This window comes from Thamnophis sirtalis, unplaced genomic scaffold (genome assembly GCF_051295495.1).
Source record: "Thamnophis sirtalis isolate CommonGarterSnake01/CBP01778 unplaced genomic scaffold, rThaSir2_p1.2 scaffold_11, whole genome shotgun sequence".
Taxonomy (NCBI): Eukaryota; Metazoa; Chordata; class Lepidosauria; order Squamata; family Natricidae; genus Thamnophis; species Thamnophis sirtalis.
The window spans coordinates 2,989,807-3,006,289 of NW_028261391.1; the positions used below are offsets into that span (position 1 = coordinate 2,989,807).

At 48.6% G+C, this 16,483-nt stretch overlaps 1 protein-coding gene across 1 annotated transcript in view; it reads left to right on the plus strand.

Moving 5' to 3' along the window:
- The window catches only part of PSMD1 (proteasome 26S subunit, non-ATPase 1), a 124,032-nt gene extending 112,166 nt beyond the window's left edge, over window positions 1–11,866 (plus strand). Inside the window, 5 exon segments of the mRNA XM_087725058.1 lie at window positions 2,753–2,845; window positions 3,490–3,582; window positions 8,404–8,550; window positions 9,411–9,563; window positions 11,484–11,866. Of these exon segments, the coding sequence (XP_087581184.1) occupies window positions 2,753–2,845; window positions 3,490–3,582; window positions 8,404–8,550; window positions 9,411–9,557 (480 nt within the window). The 3' untranslated portion in view covers window positions 9,558–9,563; window positions 11,484–11,866.
- Window positions 11,867–16,483: the final 4,617 nt, after the last annotated feature.

The window sequence follows — 16,483 nt, forward strand, 5'->3', positions numbered from 1 at the left end:
ATCTAACTCCCTACAATCCCCCCTCCTGTTTACCCACAACAGAAAATGCATAGTAGAATCATAGAAAGTGTGGCAGGCCTGAGATCCAAAAGGAAAGATGGCTGCAGGCCTGATATACTGCTCCATCGTGCTTTTACCGCCCTTCTCTAAGCAGTTTGCAGAGTCAGCAGAGTCACCCCCAAAAATTTGGGTCTTCATTTTACCGACCTTGGAAGGAGGGAAGGCCGAGTCAACCTTGAGCTGGTGAGATTTGAACCGCCGAACTGCAGCAGGAAACAGTCCAGGAAATCATATTGTCCTCTCCCTTGAAATGGAAGTTGAATACAGGTAGTCCTCGACTTACGACCGCCGTTGAGACCAGCGTTTCCCTTGTTTAAGCGAGACAGTTGTTAAGTGAATTTCGCCCCCATTTCACGACCTTTCTTGCCGCGGATGTTAAGTGAATCACTGCAGTTAAGTTAACAAAGTGGTTGTTAAGTGAATCCGTCTTCCCAAATTGCTTTGCTTGTCGGAAGGTCACAAAAGGGGATCACATGATCCAGGGACACGCAGCAGCCGTCATAAATATGAGTTGGTAGCCAAGCATCCTATAAATTCATTAAATACAAATACAAATCTGAATTTTGATCACGTGACTTTGGGAATGCTGCGACGGTCGTAACTGTGAAAAGCGGTCATAAGTCACCTTTCCCCCCAGTGCTGCTGTAACTTTGAACGGTCACTAAATGAATTGTAAGTCGAGGATTACCTGTACCTCATTCCTTCAGTCAATCATCAGGTGTGTCATTCTGCACTCGTCATCCGAGTGTCTCTGGTGCTCCTGGAATAAAATTGAAAAGCTCAGTTATTGAACGGAAGACAAACTGAACTGCGTAATAATGACAAATAACTCATATTAAGCCCACCGGCTCGGATATACGGATGGGGATCAAGCCACTGCCCGTCCCCACTGACCCTGTGATTCATCAGGTAGAGTTGTTGACAGCTGTTCAGGCATATTTTTGATATGCTGAGACTTTGGAAAAAGTTCAGAGAAGAGCAACAAAGAGGATTAGGGAACTGGAGGCTAAAACATATGAAGAACGGTTGCAGGAACTGGGTAGGTCTAGTTTAATGAAAAGAAGGACCAGGGGAGCCATGATATCAGTCTTCCAATATCTCAGGGGTTGCCACAAAGAAGAGGGAGTCAAGCTATTCTCCAAAGCACCTGAGGGTAGAACAAGAAGCAATGGGTGGAAACTAATCAAGGAGAGAAGCAACTTAGAACTAAGGGGGAAATTTCCTGACAGTGAGAACAATCAATCAGTGGAACAGAAATTGCCTCATGAAGTTGTGAATGTCCCAACACTGGAAGTCTTTAAGAAGATGTTGGATAACCATTTGTCTGGAACGGGATAGGGTTTCCTGCCTAGGCAGGGGGTTGGACTAGAAGACCTCCAAGGCCCCTTCCAACTCTGTTAAATTGTTAATTCAAAAATTATTAATATTTTTAGTATATCGATTAGAAACAGGCTGGGATTCAGGGATTGGAAATTGTGAGGACTGCCAATCAGTCAATCAATCAGAACAGAGCTGGAAGGGACCTTGGAGGTCTTCTAGTCCAACCCCCTGCTCAAGCAGGAGATCCTGAGCCTTGGTTTGCTCTCTGGATTTTGTCTTCGGGCTCTGAAATTGTGCCTCCCTTCCTCCCTTCCATCTTCTCCTTCCTTCTTCCTCCCTCCCTCCCTCCCTCCCTCCCTTACGTTCTCCCTCCCATCCTCCCTCTCTCTTCTTTCCTCTCTCCCTGCTTGCTTGCTTCTTTCCTTCTTTCTTTCCCTCCCTTCATTTCCTCCTTCCTTTCTTCCCTCCCTTGTTTCTTCCCTCCCTCCCTCTTCCTCTTTCATTTCCTTCCTCCCTGCTTCCTTGCTTCTTTCTTTCTTTCCCTCCCTTCATTTCCTCCTTCCTTTCTTCCCTCCCTCCTCCCTCCCTTGTTTCTTCCCTCCCTCCTTCCCTCTTCCTCTCTCATTTCCTTCCTCTCTGCTTTCTTGTTTCCTTCCTTCCTTCCCTCCCTTCATTTCCTCCTTCCTTTCTTCCCTCCCTCTTCCCTCCCTTGTTTCTTCTCTCCCTCCCTCTTCCTCTCTCATTTCCTTCTTCCCTGCTTCCTTGCTTCTTTCTTTCCCTCCCTTCATTTCTTCCTTCCTTTCTTCCCTCCCTTTCTTTCTTCTTACTTACTTTCTTCTTTCTTTTCTTCCTTCCTTCCCTCCCTTCATTTCCTCCTTCCTTCCTCTCTTCTCTCCCTGCCTTCCTCTCTTCTCTCCCTGCCTTCCTTCCCTCCCTCTTTTTCTCTCATTCCTTCCCTCCCTACTTGCTTGCTTCTTTTCTCATTCCTTCCTCCCTCCATCCCATCTTCCCTCTTTCTTTCCTTCCTTCCTTCCTTCCCTCCCTCCCTTCCTTCTCTCTTTCCACCTACCCTTCTTCCTTTGCTACCTCCCTCCCTCCCTTCTTTTATTTCTTTTCTCCCCCCTCCCTCCCATGCTTCCTCCTTCCCTCCCCCTTTTTCTTTCATTCCTTCCATCCCTACTTGCTTGCTTCTTTCCTCCCTCCTCCCTCCCTCCCATCTTCCCTCTTTCTTTCCTTCCTTCTTCCTTTCCTCCCTCCCTTCCTTCTCTCTTTCCACCTACCCTTCTTCCTTTGCTACCTCCCTCCCTCCCTTCTTTCCTTATTTCTTTTCTCCCTCCCTCCCATGCTTCCTTCTCTCCTTCCTTTCTTTCAGATGCCAAAAGTGCAGTACCGCTCCAACGTGAAGCCTTCCACCTTCGCCTACCCAGCCCCCTTGGAAGTGCCAAAGGAGAAGGAGAAGGAGAAGGTTTGTCACATCTCCCATCAGGGGGCTTCCCCTGGGCATCCGGGTCCCTCCCTTTAGAGCCCCCCTAACCATCGATAACCACGCCAGATAGAGAGACGGAGGTTTTTTTCCCTTCTTTTCATTGATTACGTTCATTAATTAATGACATTAATCCTGGGTGGGTGGGTGGAAGACGGGCAGCCTATTCCTATGGCAGTGTTTCTCAAGCTTGGGGACTTTAAGTCCTGTGGACTTCAACTCCCAGAATCCCCCAGCCAGCTATGCTGGCTGGGGGATTCTGGGAGTTGAAGTCCACAGGACTTAAAGTCCCCAAGCTTGAGAAACACTGGTCTATGGGGACCACGGAGAGCTTCAGTCTTTCTATAGCAAAGAAGCCAAAATCACAAATTTGTTGACTTCTTCTACAAAATCCACCTTCCTTCCTTTGTAAACTCCGCGGAAGAGCCAGCAAGCGATGCCAGGGCCCGTCTCTTTCTGGCCAAATCTCCCCATCTAATTGCACCCCCAGACCCATCATCCTCCACCCACCCACCCTTTTTGCCTTTCCCTGAGCTTTGGATAAACCGTATCAGGGAGGCCCAGAGTAGATTTTCCTCCTCTAACCCTCCCCTGTTTTCCCCTTCCTCCCCGCTCGCAACGGCCAGGTTTCCACCGCCGTGTTGTCCATCACTGCAAAAGCCAAGAAAAAGGAGAAGGAGAAAGAAAAAGAGAAGAAAGAGGAGGAGAAAATGGAAGTGGTGAGTCGACTTGTCTGGGTGGGTTTGGAATCGGGACGAAGCGGCTCTTGATTTCTCGACGTCGGGGGGGAAAAAAAATAATTCCCGGGAATTGTAGAGACGAGAAGTCGAGAAAGGAAGATTTGGGGAATTCATTCCGGTTTCCCAGAAGTAAAGAAGAAATCTCTCTCTCTCCTCTCAAAATACAGACCGTCCCCGACTTACGGCCACGATTGAGCCCAAAATTTACGTTGCTCAGTGGGACCTTGGTGAAGGGAGCTCTGCCCCATTTTGCGACCTTTCTAACGCAGCAATTAAGTGAATCCCTGCCGTTGTTAATAACCCGGTTGTTAAGTGAATCCGGCTTCCCCCGTTGACTTTGCTCGCCCGAAGGTCGCAAATGGGGATCACGGGACCCCAGGGACACTGCAGCCGTCATAAATGGTGTGAGTCCGCTGCCAAGCCCAGTCTGAATTTGGACAGTGTGACCCTGAGGGTCGTAAGGGTGGAAAACAGTTGTAACTTTGCCGTTGTAACTTTGGACGGTCAGTAAATGAACGGTTGTAAGTTGAGGACTGCTGGTATTGAAGGAGAATCTGTAGCACCTTTTCTGACTCATCTCCCGTGGAAATTCAGCGCAAGAGGGAAAATATGTAGATAGTGTATATTTATATACATATAGTACATCGTGTATATATATACAGAGAGAGAATATACAGAGCGTATATTTGTATTCGGGTCTTTTCCCCTGTAAGATTGAGACTGTCTTGGCAACGTTCCGGCGAGGTCTCACTCGACATCCTCAGGCTGGTCTTTTCGGCTTAAAGTGTGGCCGGAGCTCCCGTCTTTCTATAAACCTATAAACCCCCCACCAAGATTTATAGAAAGACGGCAGCTCCGGCCACACTTTAAGCCGAAAACACCAGCCTGAGGATGTCGAGTGTGTGTGTGTGTCTGTGTGTATACATACGTGTGTATACATTTCCATGTGTGTATATATTTTGTATGTGTGTATATGTGTGTGTGTGCATTGTGTTTAAAATGTATGTATGTGTGTATACATTTGTGTGTGTGTGTGTATATATATATATATGTATGTATGTATGTTGTTATATTTGTGCTGATAAATAAATAAAGGGAGACTAGTATAGATCTATTTCAAGCTATTTAGCTCTCATCAGCTAGCCATACCCTTACTGGGATTTGAACTGGGATATATATATGTTGTATTTGTGCTGATAAATAAATAAAGAGAGACTATATTTGGGCATACCAGGGGTTGTAACACTTAATACATACATATATATATATACATACATACATACATACATACATACGTTATATTTATGCTGATAAATAAATAAAGGGAGACTAGTATAGATCTATTTCAAGCTATTTAGCTCTCATCAGCTAGCCATACCCAAGTTTTTGGGAATCGAACCTGTGCTCTATTGCCTCCCAGGCAGGGAGTTAACCATTTGAGCTACAGAGAGCGACTCCTTTATCAGCCAGCCAGGGTGGGAGGTATATACTTAAAGTCACAACCCCTGGTATGCCCAAGTATGGGAGGAAGGTCACACTTCCATTCTCTGTCATTAGGCTCGTCACAAGAGGTATACTTGGGCATACCAGGGGTTGTGACTTTAAGTATATACCTCCCACCCTGGCTGGCTGATAAAGGAGTCGCTCTCTGTAGCTCAAATGGTTAACTCCCTGCCTGGGAGGCAATAGAGCACAGGTTCGATTCCCAAAAACTTGGGTATGGCTAGCTGATGAGAGCTAAATAGCTTGAAATAGATCTATACTAGTCTCCCTTTATTTATTTATCAGCATAAATATAACAAATGTAACAAAAAAGGCAACAGTAAAAAACATTGGGTTTCTGTCTGGATGGACTCTTGTGACGAGCCTAATGACAGAGAGTGGAAGTGTGACCTTCCTCCCATACTTGGGCATACCAGGGGTTGTGACTTTAAGTATATACATACATACATACATACATACATACATACATACATACATACATACATACATACATACATACATACATACATACATACGTTATATTTGTGCTAACAAAAAGGCAACAGTAAAAAAATATTGGGTTCTGCCTGGATGGTCTCTTGTGACGAGCCGAAGGACAGAGAATGGAAGTAGTGATCTTCCTCCCATATTTGGGCATACCGGGGGTTGTAAAATCTACATACATACATACATACATACATACATACATACATACATACATACATACATACATAATGTATCTGTGTGTGTATATATATAAAAGGTATGTATATATGTGTATACATTTGTGTGTGTGTGTGTGTGTGCATTTTATGTATCTGTGTGTATTTGTGTGTGTGTATAAAATGTATGTATATAAAGGAGGGGAACCTTGTGGCTTAGTGGTTAACACAACTGCCTAATATGTAATACAGCCCAGGTTCGATTCCCAGTAAGGGTGTGGCTAGCTGATGAGAGCTAAATAGCTTGAAATAGATCTATACTAGTCTCCCTTTATTTATTTATCAGAACAAATGCAACACACATGTACGTATATATGTATATACATTTGTGTCCGTGTGTGTGTGTATTGTATGTTTATGTGTGTGTGAATGTATGTGTGTGTGTGTGTTATATATATATATATATATTCATATATAAATACACACATATAAATATATATATTTATATGTGTGTATTTATTTTGTATGGATATTTATGTGTGTGTGTGTGTGTGAGTGAGAGAGAGAGAGACACTGTAGAAAACCTATATATCTCTTTGCTGAATAGTAGAACCGTATCCAGCCCTTGTGGTAAAGGGAGGCAACTGGGAAGGCCTTAAATTAGGATGGGACATTTTCCTGCAGGATCAGCCCATAAATGGCGACGGCTTTTGTGGCAGCTTTTGAGGCTGTCCAGATGTGGGAGCAGAGGAGGCCTTCCAAGGAGCCCGGGCCGACCCTCCTCGGTGGAGGACGGGGGAGAGTCTCAGAAGTTTCCACATCTGCTCGTTCCCCCCCATCCTTCCTGCTTACGTCTCGGGGAGGAGCCAAAAACATAGGTAGTCCTCGACTTACAACAGTCCATTTCGTGACCGTTCAAAGTTACAACGGCACTCAAAAAAGGGACTTAGGGCCGTTTTCCCACACCTACGACCGTCGCAGCAATCCCCACGGGGTCCCGCGATCAGAATTCAGAGCCTTGGCCCTGACTCACATTTATGACCCAGTTGCAGTGTTCCTGGGGCCGTGGGGTCCCCCTTTTTGCAGCCTCCTCACAAGCAAAGAGTCTGGGGAAGCCAGATTCACTTAACGACCGTGTTCTTAACCGAACAACATGCAGTGCTTCGCTTAGCAGCTGTGGCAAGAAAGATCGGCGAAACGGGGCAAAACTCAACTTAGCAAATGTCTCGCTTAGCAGCCAAACTGTTGGGCTGAATTGTGAGCGTAAGTCGAGGATTGCTTGTGTAAATTGTCCGTGCGAGTGATCTAGGTTGTACCTCCTCCCCCCCAGGCTGTGGTGCCCAAAATTTTGGGCACCCCTGCTTTAGCCCGTTGGCGGGATCCAGCGTCCGTCTGCAAGTGGTGCAATTGTCCCGTCACATCTTGAGTCAGAGGACAGATTCGACTAGCTTTTTGTACTTACATCACACCTGTAAGCCGAGAACAGCATTTTTCAGCTTTTGAAGGCATCCCTTAGGGGTTCGCTCCGAACGGCTGGTAGAGAACACCAACCAGCCCTACATGGCTTAGGGCCTGGGTACCTTCGAGACCGCCTACTGCCACATACCTCCCAGCGGCCAGTAAGATCCCACAGATTGGGCCTCCATCAGATGCCGTCAGCCAGACAGTGTCGGCTGGCGGGACCCCGGAGGAGAGCCTTCTCTGTGGCTGCTCCGACTTTTTGGAATCAGCTACCTCCAGAGATCTGGACCTTGCCCACTCTCATGGCCTTCAGGAAAGCTGTAAAAACTTGGCTGTTCCTTTCTTTCTTTCTTTCTTTCTTTCTTTCTTTCTTTCTTTCTTTCTTTCTTTCTTTCTCTCTCTTTCTCTCTCTCTCTCTCTCTCTCTCTCTCTCTCTCTCTCTCTCTCTCTCCCTCCCTCCCTCCCTCCCTCCCTCCCTCTCTCTCTCTCTCTCTCTCTCTCTCTCTTTTTCTTTCTTTCTTTCTTTCTTTCTTTCTTTCTCTTTTGTGTAAGCCGCCCGGAGTCCTTCGGGATTGGGCAGCCTATAAATTTTATAAATAAATAAACCACAAGCCAGGGAGAGAGTTCATAGAAAGGACTGATTATTAGGAAAAGGTTCCTCAGCACCTGTGTGCTAGCTGTTCCAGACTCTAGGGGACAGTGCTCATCTCCGTTTCAAAGCCAAAGAGCCAGCGCTGTCCGAAGACATCTCCGTGGTCATGTGGCCGGCATGACTCAACGCCAAAGGCGCATAGAACGCTGTTCCCTTCCCACCAAAGGTGGCTCCTATGTTTCTACTTTAATTTTAAATGCTTTCAAAATGCTAGGTTGGACAAGTGACGGGAGCTCCCTCCACTACGCTGTGTTAGGGATTCGAACCGCTGAACTGCCGACCTTTCTGATAGACCATTTCAGTGTCTGAGCCACTGACTCACTGCGCCCCTATTATTAAACCTACAGGATTTTGCATTTTCCAGCCAATTGGGCTCTGCAGAATATCGGTTTCATAACTAAGAAAAGCAAACTGGTGTTTGCCAAGACTTTGTTTTTGTTTAATTGCTAAAATTCACCTGTTTTCAAAGCGTTGAAGCCCACCCCCAGGGCGTTAACTGTTCCCTCCATTCCCCATTGAGGCTTTTCTCCCATCTGCAAACAGGAAGAAGCAGAGAAGAAGGACGAGAAGGAGAAGAAGAAGGAGCCTGAACCTTCTTTTCAGATCCTGGACAATCCAGCCCGGGTGATGCCAGCCCAGCTGAAGGTGCTCACCATGCCAGAGAGCTGCCGGTACCAGCCTTTCAAGACGGTGAGTTTTCATTAGCTACCTGCCTACCATCCATCCATCTATCTATCCCCCCCATCCACCTATCTGTCCACCTACTTACCTACCTACCTATCGATCTATCTGTCTATCTTATCTATCTACCTACCTATCGTCCATCTGCCAGTCTGTCTGCCTCTCCATCCATCCATCCATCCGTCCGTCCGTCCGTCCGTCCATCCATATAAGTCTAAGTGCTGTTGCCCTTCCTTCCTTCCTTCCTTCCTTCCTTCCTTCCTCCCTCCCTCCCTCCCTCCCTCCCTCCCTCCCTCCCTCCCTTCCTTGATGGCCCAGTGATTAGGATGCAGCATTGCAAGCTAATTCTGCCCACTGCCAAGAGTTCGATTCTGACCGGCTCAAGGATGACTCAGCTGTCCGTCCTTCAGAGGTCGGTAAAATGAGGACCCAGATTGTTTGGGGTCAAGAGGCTGACTCTGTAAACCGCTTAGAGAGGGCTGGAGAGAGTACTTTGAAGCCCTATATAAGTCTAGCTGCGATTGCTATTCCTTCCTTCCTTCCTTCCTTCCTTCCTTCCTTCCTTCCTTCCTTCCTTCCTTCCTTCCTTTTCCCTTCCCTTTTGTTTCCTTTCATTTCCTTTTCGTTTCCTTTCCTTGCTTTTAAGTGCATTATTGCAGGCTGAATCTGCCCACAGCCAGCAAATTCGATCGTGACCAGCTGAAGGTTGGACTCAGCCTTCCATCCTTCCGAGGTGGGTAAAACGAGGACCCAGATTGTTGGGGGACAAGAGAGGCTGACTCTGTAAACCGCTTAGAGGGGGGCTGTAAAAGCACTGTGAAGCGGTATACAAGTCTTAACTGCTGTCGCTGTGTGCTTTTCTTTCTTAGCTTTCCATTGGGGGCATCATCGTCTTGCGAGACACCAGCGAGGACACGGAAGAGCTGGTGGAGCCCGTGGCAGCCCACGGCCCCAAGATAGAGGAGGAGGAGCAGGAACCGGAGCCCCCCGAGCCTTTCGAGTATATCGACGACTAGGGTGAGGTGGGTGTCATTCGGCTTCCCGGCTGGATCCGCTTCCACCTTCCCCCCAAGGCCAAAATTTTAATCCGGCTGGAAAAGGACCCTGGAAGAATGATGGCAGTGTTTCCCAACCTTGGCAACTTGAAGATGTCCGGACTTCAACTCCCAGAATTCCCCAGCCAGCGAATGCTGGCTGGGGAATTCTGGGAGTTGAAGTCCGGACATCTTCAAGTTGCCAAGGTTGGGAAACGCTGAATTATGGGGTCTTTTCTCAGCTAGGCAGGGAATTCAGTGGCGTGGCCAAGTGCCGTGGTAGTGATCAGGTGCCCAGGCAATTGGGTCTTTTGGATCCTTAGACTGGGGAGGGTCAACACAAGACCCACGGGCTGGATTCGGCCCACGTGGGGGGACCCGCGGGCCGGCCTGGGAATATTGAGGGGCCGGCCCACGATACCTCTGCCAGCCAAATTGTGCCCTTTTGTCTGCCTCCCCAGCCTCCTGCAACACTCTGCCGGCCAAGAATGGGCTGCGTGGGGGGCCTTGGGAGGTTTTGGCTGGCAGGGTGAGGCAGGAGGCCATTCAAGCCAAAAACGGGGCAAACCCCCCCACCCCCCCAAACCTCCCTGGCCAGCCCCTGGAGGATGCTGATCTGACACCCCTGTCTTAGACAATAAGCAGAGGAATCTGTGACCTTGGTGGTTTTCTTGCAAACGTTTTGTGACCCAACTGCGGAACATCATCAGTGCTAGAATGGAAGTGACTGCGTGGAGTAAAGCTGTGTTTCTCAACCTTGGCAACTTGAAGATGTCTGGACTTCAACTCCCAGAATTCCCCAGCCAGCATTCGCTGGCTGGGGAATTCTGGGAGTTGAAGTCCAGACATCTTCAAGTTGCCCAGGTTGAGAAACAATGGAGTAAAGGATAAGGAGAAAGGGGGAAGGAGGAGAAGGAGGAGGAGGAGAGGGACTAGGGAACATCATCAGTGCTAGTCAGTGGGTGCATGGAGTGAAAGAGAAAAGGAGGAGGAGAGAGGGAGGGAGGGAGGGGTATTTGGTGCTCTCAGAGTTTGCCTGTTTTCTTGCAGACGTTTCATTACCCAACTAGGTAACGTCCTCAGTGCTAGAAGGAAGTGATTGTGTGGATTAAAGGATAAGGAGAAAGGGGGGAGGAGGAGGAGGAGAGGGACTAGGGAACATCAGTGCTAGAACAGACGTGGGTGTTTGGAATGAAGGAAGACGAGGTCCTTGGTCTTCTCTTGAGCTTGGTTCTTATTTTCTTGCAGACGTTTCATTGCCCAACTAGATAACGTCATCAGTGCTGGGAGAGAGGTGGGCATGTTGGGGGAAGGTAGAAGAGGAGGAGGGCAACTGTGGGTTCCTTTGAGCTGTCTGGGCTTGGCGGTTTTCTTGCAAACATGTCAGTAACATCCTCAGGGCCAGAAGGACGTGGTTGTGTGGAGGGAAGGAGAAGAGGAGGGAGCATCCAGACATTTCATTACCCAACTCGGTAATCTCATCAGTGCCAGAAGGTAGTGGGGATTTGTGAAAGGGAGAAAGAAGAAGAGGAAGAGGAAAAGGACTGTGGAGTCCTTGGTGCTCTCTGAGCTTGGTTGTTTTCTGGCAGACATCTCATTAGCCAACTAGCTAACGTCATCAGTGCTAGAAGGGAGAAGGTTTGAGGAGAAGGGGGGAAGGAGGACTGAGGGCTCCTTGGTGCTCTCTGAGCTTCCTTGCTTTCCTGCAGGCGTTTCATAACCCAACTAGGGAACGTCATCAGTGCCAGAGGGAGACTAGGGTTGGTTTAAAGGTTAGATCATGCCAGCCATTCGCCCGAGAAGGAGTCCTTCCTCTGCCCTTCGAAGGGAGCAACGCCATCCCTGCGGGGTGGGCCTTTGCCAGAAACTCACCCTGGCTCCTATCCTTTCTCCTTCCTCCTCCCCCAGGCGGGCAGCCTTCGACGGAGTTCGGCACAAGATCGGGATATCCGGAGCCCCCCCTCCCCTGGGGACGAAGCTCTTGCAGCACCAGCCGCACCTCAGCGCATGTCCCAACCGACGCTTCTCTTGCTGGCCGCTCCACCGACACGGCGGAGAACGGCCGTTTCTCTCTTTAGCGTACTCATTTACACACAAAAAATATCCGGTTTTCGAAATAAATTAATAAAAAAAAACAACCCAAAAGTCTGGCAGGTTCCCCCCCCTCCCCCTTTCCCCTCTTCGAATGATTCAGAGCGAGACGGACAGCTCGGACAGGACTTCGAAGAAGAGGCGTCTGGTTAGTAAATTCTGCGCTTGCGGGGAACAATCGGAAAATTTGGGGGCTCTGAGACGGCCGTTTCTGTTGCGAGACACCGATTGTTCTGACCGAGGCTTCCTTAAAAAGCACGGAGCAGAGTTTGGGTCTCGGCAAAACCTCCTTTAATTTACGCCAGTGGTCTCCAACCTTGGCAACTTTAAGACCTGTGGACTTCAACTCCCAGAGTTCCTCAGCCAGCAAAGCTGGCTGAGGAACTCTGGGAGTTGAAGTCCACAAGTCTTAAAGTTGCCAAGGTTGGAGACCACTGATTTACACGACTGTGAATTCCTTTCACTCACAGTCCGCAAGGCTTGGCAAACAGTCTTTTGAAGGAATATTTATCCACACGCACCTTATCTCGCTTGGAGAGCTGCCTGATAGCTAGTTTCCCAACACAGGGCAAGGCAAAACTTGGCCCAGAGTCTCTCATAGTCACAAAAAGAAGTCTCCACTCTTGATACGACCGAAGGGACGGATTGTTTCCTGCAAAAGCCCCCTCCCCTTTCGCTCCTCTCTTGTTTCCTCTGGGAGGGGCCAATCACCTCCAAGGTCTGGCTTTACTCCCAAGTCGGCCCTCCTTTCTTAGTTGTCCTCGTCTTCTGGCAGCTCTGTGCATGCGCCAGAGGTGGGTTCCTACCAGTTCGCACCTATTTGGTAGAACCGGTTCGTCAAATCTACCGAACCGGTTAGAAGATGTTCCACCAGTGGACCCGGAAAGCAGGTCACACCTCCAGAAGAGGTTCCAAAAAATTTTTGAAACCCACCACTGCCACACACACACACACAAACACACAGACAGACAGACAGACTGACTGACTGACACAGAGAGAGAGAGAGAGAGAAAGAAAGGAAGAAATAAATAAAGAAGTAAAGAAAAAAGAAAGAAAAAGTGAGAGATGAAAGAAAAAAAGAAAAAAGGGACAGAGACAAAAGGAAGGAGAGAGAAAGAAAGAAAACACATGGTCGGCAAGCCACTCCCACCAGGTCACATGGCTGGCAAGCCACTCCCACAAAGGAGGCCACACCCACAGAATAGGTTCCAAAAATGTTTGAAACCCACCACTCACACACACACACACAGAGAGAGATAAAGAGAAAGAAAGGAAGAAATAAGTAAAGAAAAAAGAAAGAAAAAGTGAGAGAGAGATGAAAGAAAAAAGGGACAGAGACAAAAGGAAGGAAAGAGAAAGAAAGAAAGAAAACCCATGGCCGGCAAGCCACTCCCACAAAGGAGGCCACACCCACAGTAGGTTCCAAAAAATTTTGAAACCCACCACTGACACAGAGAGAGAGAGATAAAGAGAAAGAAAGGAAGAAATAAATAAGTAAAGAAAAAAGAAAGGAAAAGTGATAGAGAGATGAAAGAAAAAAAGAAAAAGGACAGACAAAAGGAAGGAAAGAGAGAAAAAAAGAAAACACATGGCCGGCAAGCCACTCCCACCAGGTCACATGGCCAGCAAGCCACTCCCACAGGTTCCAAAAAAATTTGAAACCACTGGCATGTGCACACTGGGAACAGGCTCCAGCTGTTCTTCTGCCCCACTGATGTCTGACTCCGAAGGCATCTGATAACTGTCGGACGGCCCTGGCCCCCTCTCTGCCTCCGACACAGAGCCCTCCTCAGAGCCTTCCCCAGACTCCAGGACTGGCCCATCTTCCTCCTCAACCTCCTCACTGTCCGAATCTGCTGCCAGTTCTGCTGGCCACTGGCAGGCCACAACACAGATGGTCCTTGACCTACGACCACAATTGAACACCACTTTTCTGTTGCTAAGTTGTAAAGGGAGTCTCGCCCCTTTTTACAACCTTGCTTGCCACAGAGGTGAAGTGATTGCCGACACCGTTTGTTTAGCAACGAACGGTGAATCAGGCTTCCCCGTCAACTTTGCTGGTCAGAAGGTCACTTACGACCATGATTGAGTCCAAAATTTCCATTCCGAAGCAAGACGGTTGTTGAGTGAATGTCGCTCCCTTGTACGATTTTTTTTTTCACCACAGTTGTTAAGTGAATTGCTTCCCTTGTTCACGGTTGTTCAGTGAATCTTAGCTTCCCCATTGTCAGAAGATCGCAAAAGGCCTTCCGTGTGAAACTACAACCGTCGTAAATCTGAGTCAGCGTCCCTGTGTCCGGATTTTCTATCACCCCGGAGACGCTGCAACGTTCTAAGCGTGAAAATCTGTCCTAAGTGGCTTTTTTTTAATGCCGTTACAACTTAGAACAGTCACTAAATGAATTCTTGCACGTCGAAGGCAACCTGTAGTAGAATGCACAATTCTTTTTTTAACGTGGAAGCAATTTTATTTTGCAACCCGGAGGAAAAATGCAGTGCTCTCCCACTCGTTCTCAGCTGCGGTACGCCTGCCCCTGTGTGTTTGTGGGGGCGCACTTCCAGCAAAGGTGTGTTTACATATTTCCTTTCTGTGTTGGCACCAAACACTTTCCAAATGAACATTTCTGGGATCTATAATGTAACGCTTGGAGGGAAGAGCCGAAAATGGGGCAGACAATAGACCCACAGTGAAGGCAAGAGCGATGTGAGTCATCTGACGAGGTGGAAACCTACTGAGTTGTCGATGAGGCGTGCGAGGAATATTTCCCCTCTCGCCACATTTTTGTGGGTTAGCTTTCCGCTCCAGAGGTTGGCGCACCGCTGGGCTGCAAAGTGAGCAGGGGAGAGGAGAGGAAACGGCCGGCCGCAGGTCTGGCGGGCCAGAGGGATGGCCAGGCGCCAGAAGGAGCAGAGGGAGGGTGTTGGCCCAGTGTATCGGGGCTGGGTGTTTGGGTTGTGGCTACACACCCCAGATGACAATTCCTAAACTGAGCCACCAAGCAGAGCAAGGTTTCCTGTACCCAGCACGGTGTGCCAATGAAACAGCGATGGATTGATTGACTGGTATCTCACCTTTGTTGTTACAAAATGCAGGGAACCTTGATGTCCAACCGTTTGAGGTGACCAGAGCACTGGGAAAAGGGATGTGTGACCAGGGCCAGATTTAGATGAAAAAAGGCCCTAGATTATTCCACTTATGAGGCCCTTTCACCTCCCATTTTTAAGTTTGTAAATTACATGAGAGACAATAAAATACATATATCAATATATATAGCTGGCGTCCCGACGGAGGGCGGCTCTGCTCTGCGGCAAAGGCAGCGAGGCCAGCCGCTTCCCCTGCTGCGCTCAGCTGCCCGGCTCGGCCCCCTCGCCCTCACCTGCCTGGCCGCTGGTGGGCTCCGCGTCGACAGGGTGGCTACTGGGAGCGGCCGCGCCTCTCGCCCGACCGCCGGTGCCGGGAACGTGGGCGGGCTCCCCAACTGCCGCGGCGCTGGAACGATCTTAACCAATACATTTTTATGTTTGTTTATTAGTCATCTGCGTAGAATTTCTCCTTATTTTCGGTTCAGTGTTTTAGTGTCCACTGTTTTTAGAACAGTGTAATTTTAATTTTGCTAACAATTTGAATGTCGGCCCCTCTTGATCTTGAGGCCCTAGGCTGAAGCCTAGTTAGCCTATAGGAAAATCCCCGGCCCTGTGTGTGACCATTTTTCATGCTTAACTACCGCTGTGGCATCCCTGTGGTCGTTTGACGATCGGTTTTCTGGCGTTTGACAACAGGTGTGGATGAAAGTTGTGCTGCGTGATCACCGTTTGTAACCTTCCCGGCTGGTTTCCGACAAGCAAAGTCGATGGAGGTGGCCAGATTCGTTTAATGACCGCATGATTTAGTTAACGACCACAGTGATTCGCTTAACAACTATGGGGGAAAAAAAACTCATGAGTTGAGTCTTTCTTGGCCCAACCTCTCAGGATTGTTGGGGTAGAATTCATTGAACTCCTGCCTTGCTTAGCAACGTAAACTTTAGGCTCAATGGTAGTCGTATGTTGAGGACTGTTGTACAGTAACTCAAGGCAACAAACACAAAGTATGCTTCCTTCTATTCTCCCCACAACAACAACCCTGTGAGGTGGGCTAGGCTGAGTGATTGCTCCAAAGTCCCCCAGCTGACTTTCATGCCTCAGGCGGGACTAGAACTCCCAACTTCCTGGTGATTGGCCCAAAGTCCCCCAGCTGGCTTTCATGCCTAAGGCGGGACTAGAACTCCCAACTTCCTGGTGATTGGCCCAAAGTCCCCCAGCTGGCTTTCATGCCTAAGGCGGGACTAGAACTCCCAACTTCCTGGTGATTGGCCCAAAGTCCCCCAGCTGGCTTTCGTGCCTAAGGCGGGACTAGAACTCCCAACTTCCTGGTGATTGGCCCAAAGTCCCCCACCTGGCTTTCATGCCTAAGGCGGGACTAGAACTCCCAGCTTCCTGGTGATTGGCCTAAAGTCCCCCACCTGACTTTTATGCCTCAGGCGGGACTAGAACTCCCAACTTCCTGGTGATTGGCCCAAAGTCTCTCTCCCCCCCCCCCTGGTTTTTATGCCACTTCGGGCTAATAGGCAGGAAAATAATGCTTTAAAAAGTGGAAAAAGGTTGGCCACGCCCACCCAGTCACATGACCCTCCCCCACCAAGCCACGCCCACAGAACCGGTGGGGGGGGGAATAGATTTTACCACTGTACCACCCACCACCACAACTAGGTGTATCCTGAACCCTCTTCTTCTTAAAAAGGCACTTGAAAAACAAAAAAACAATCTTACGTCAAGTT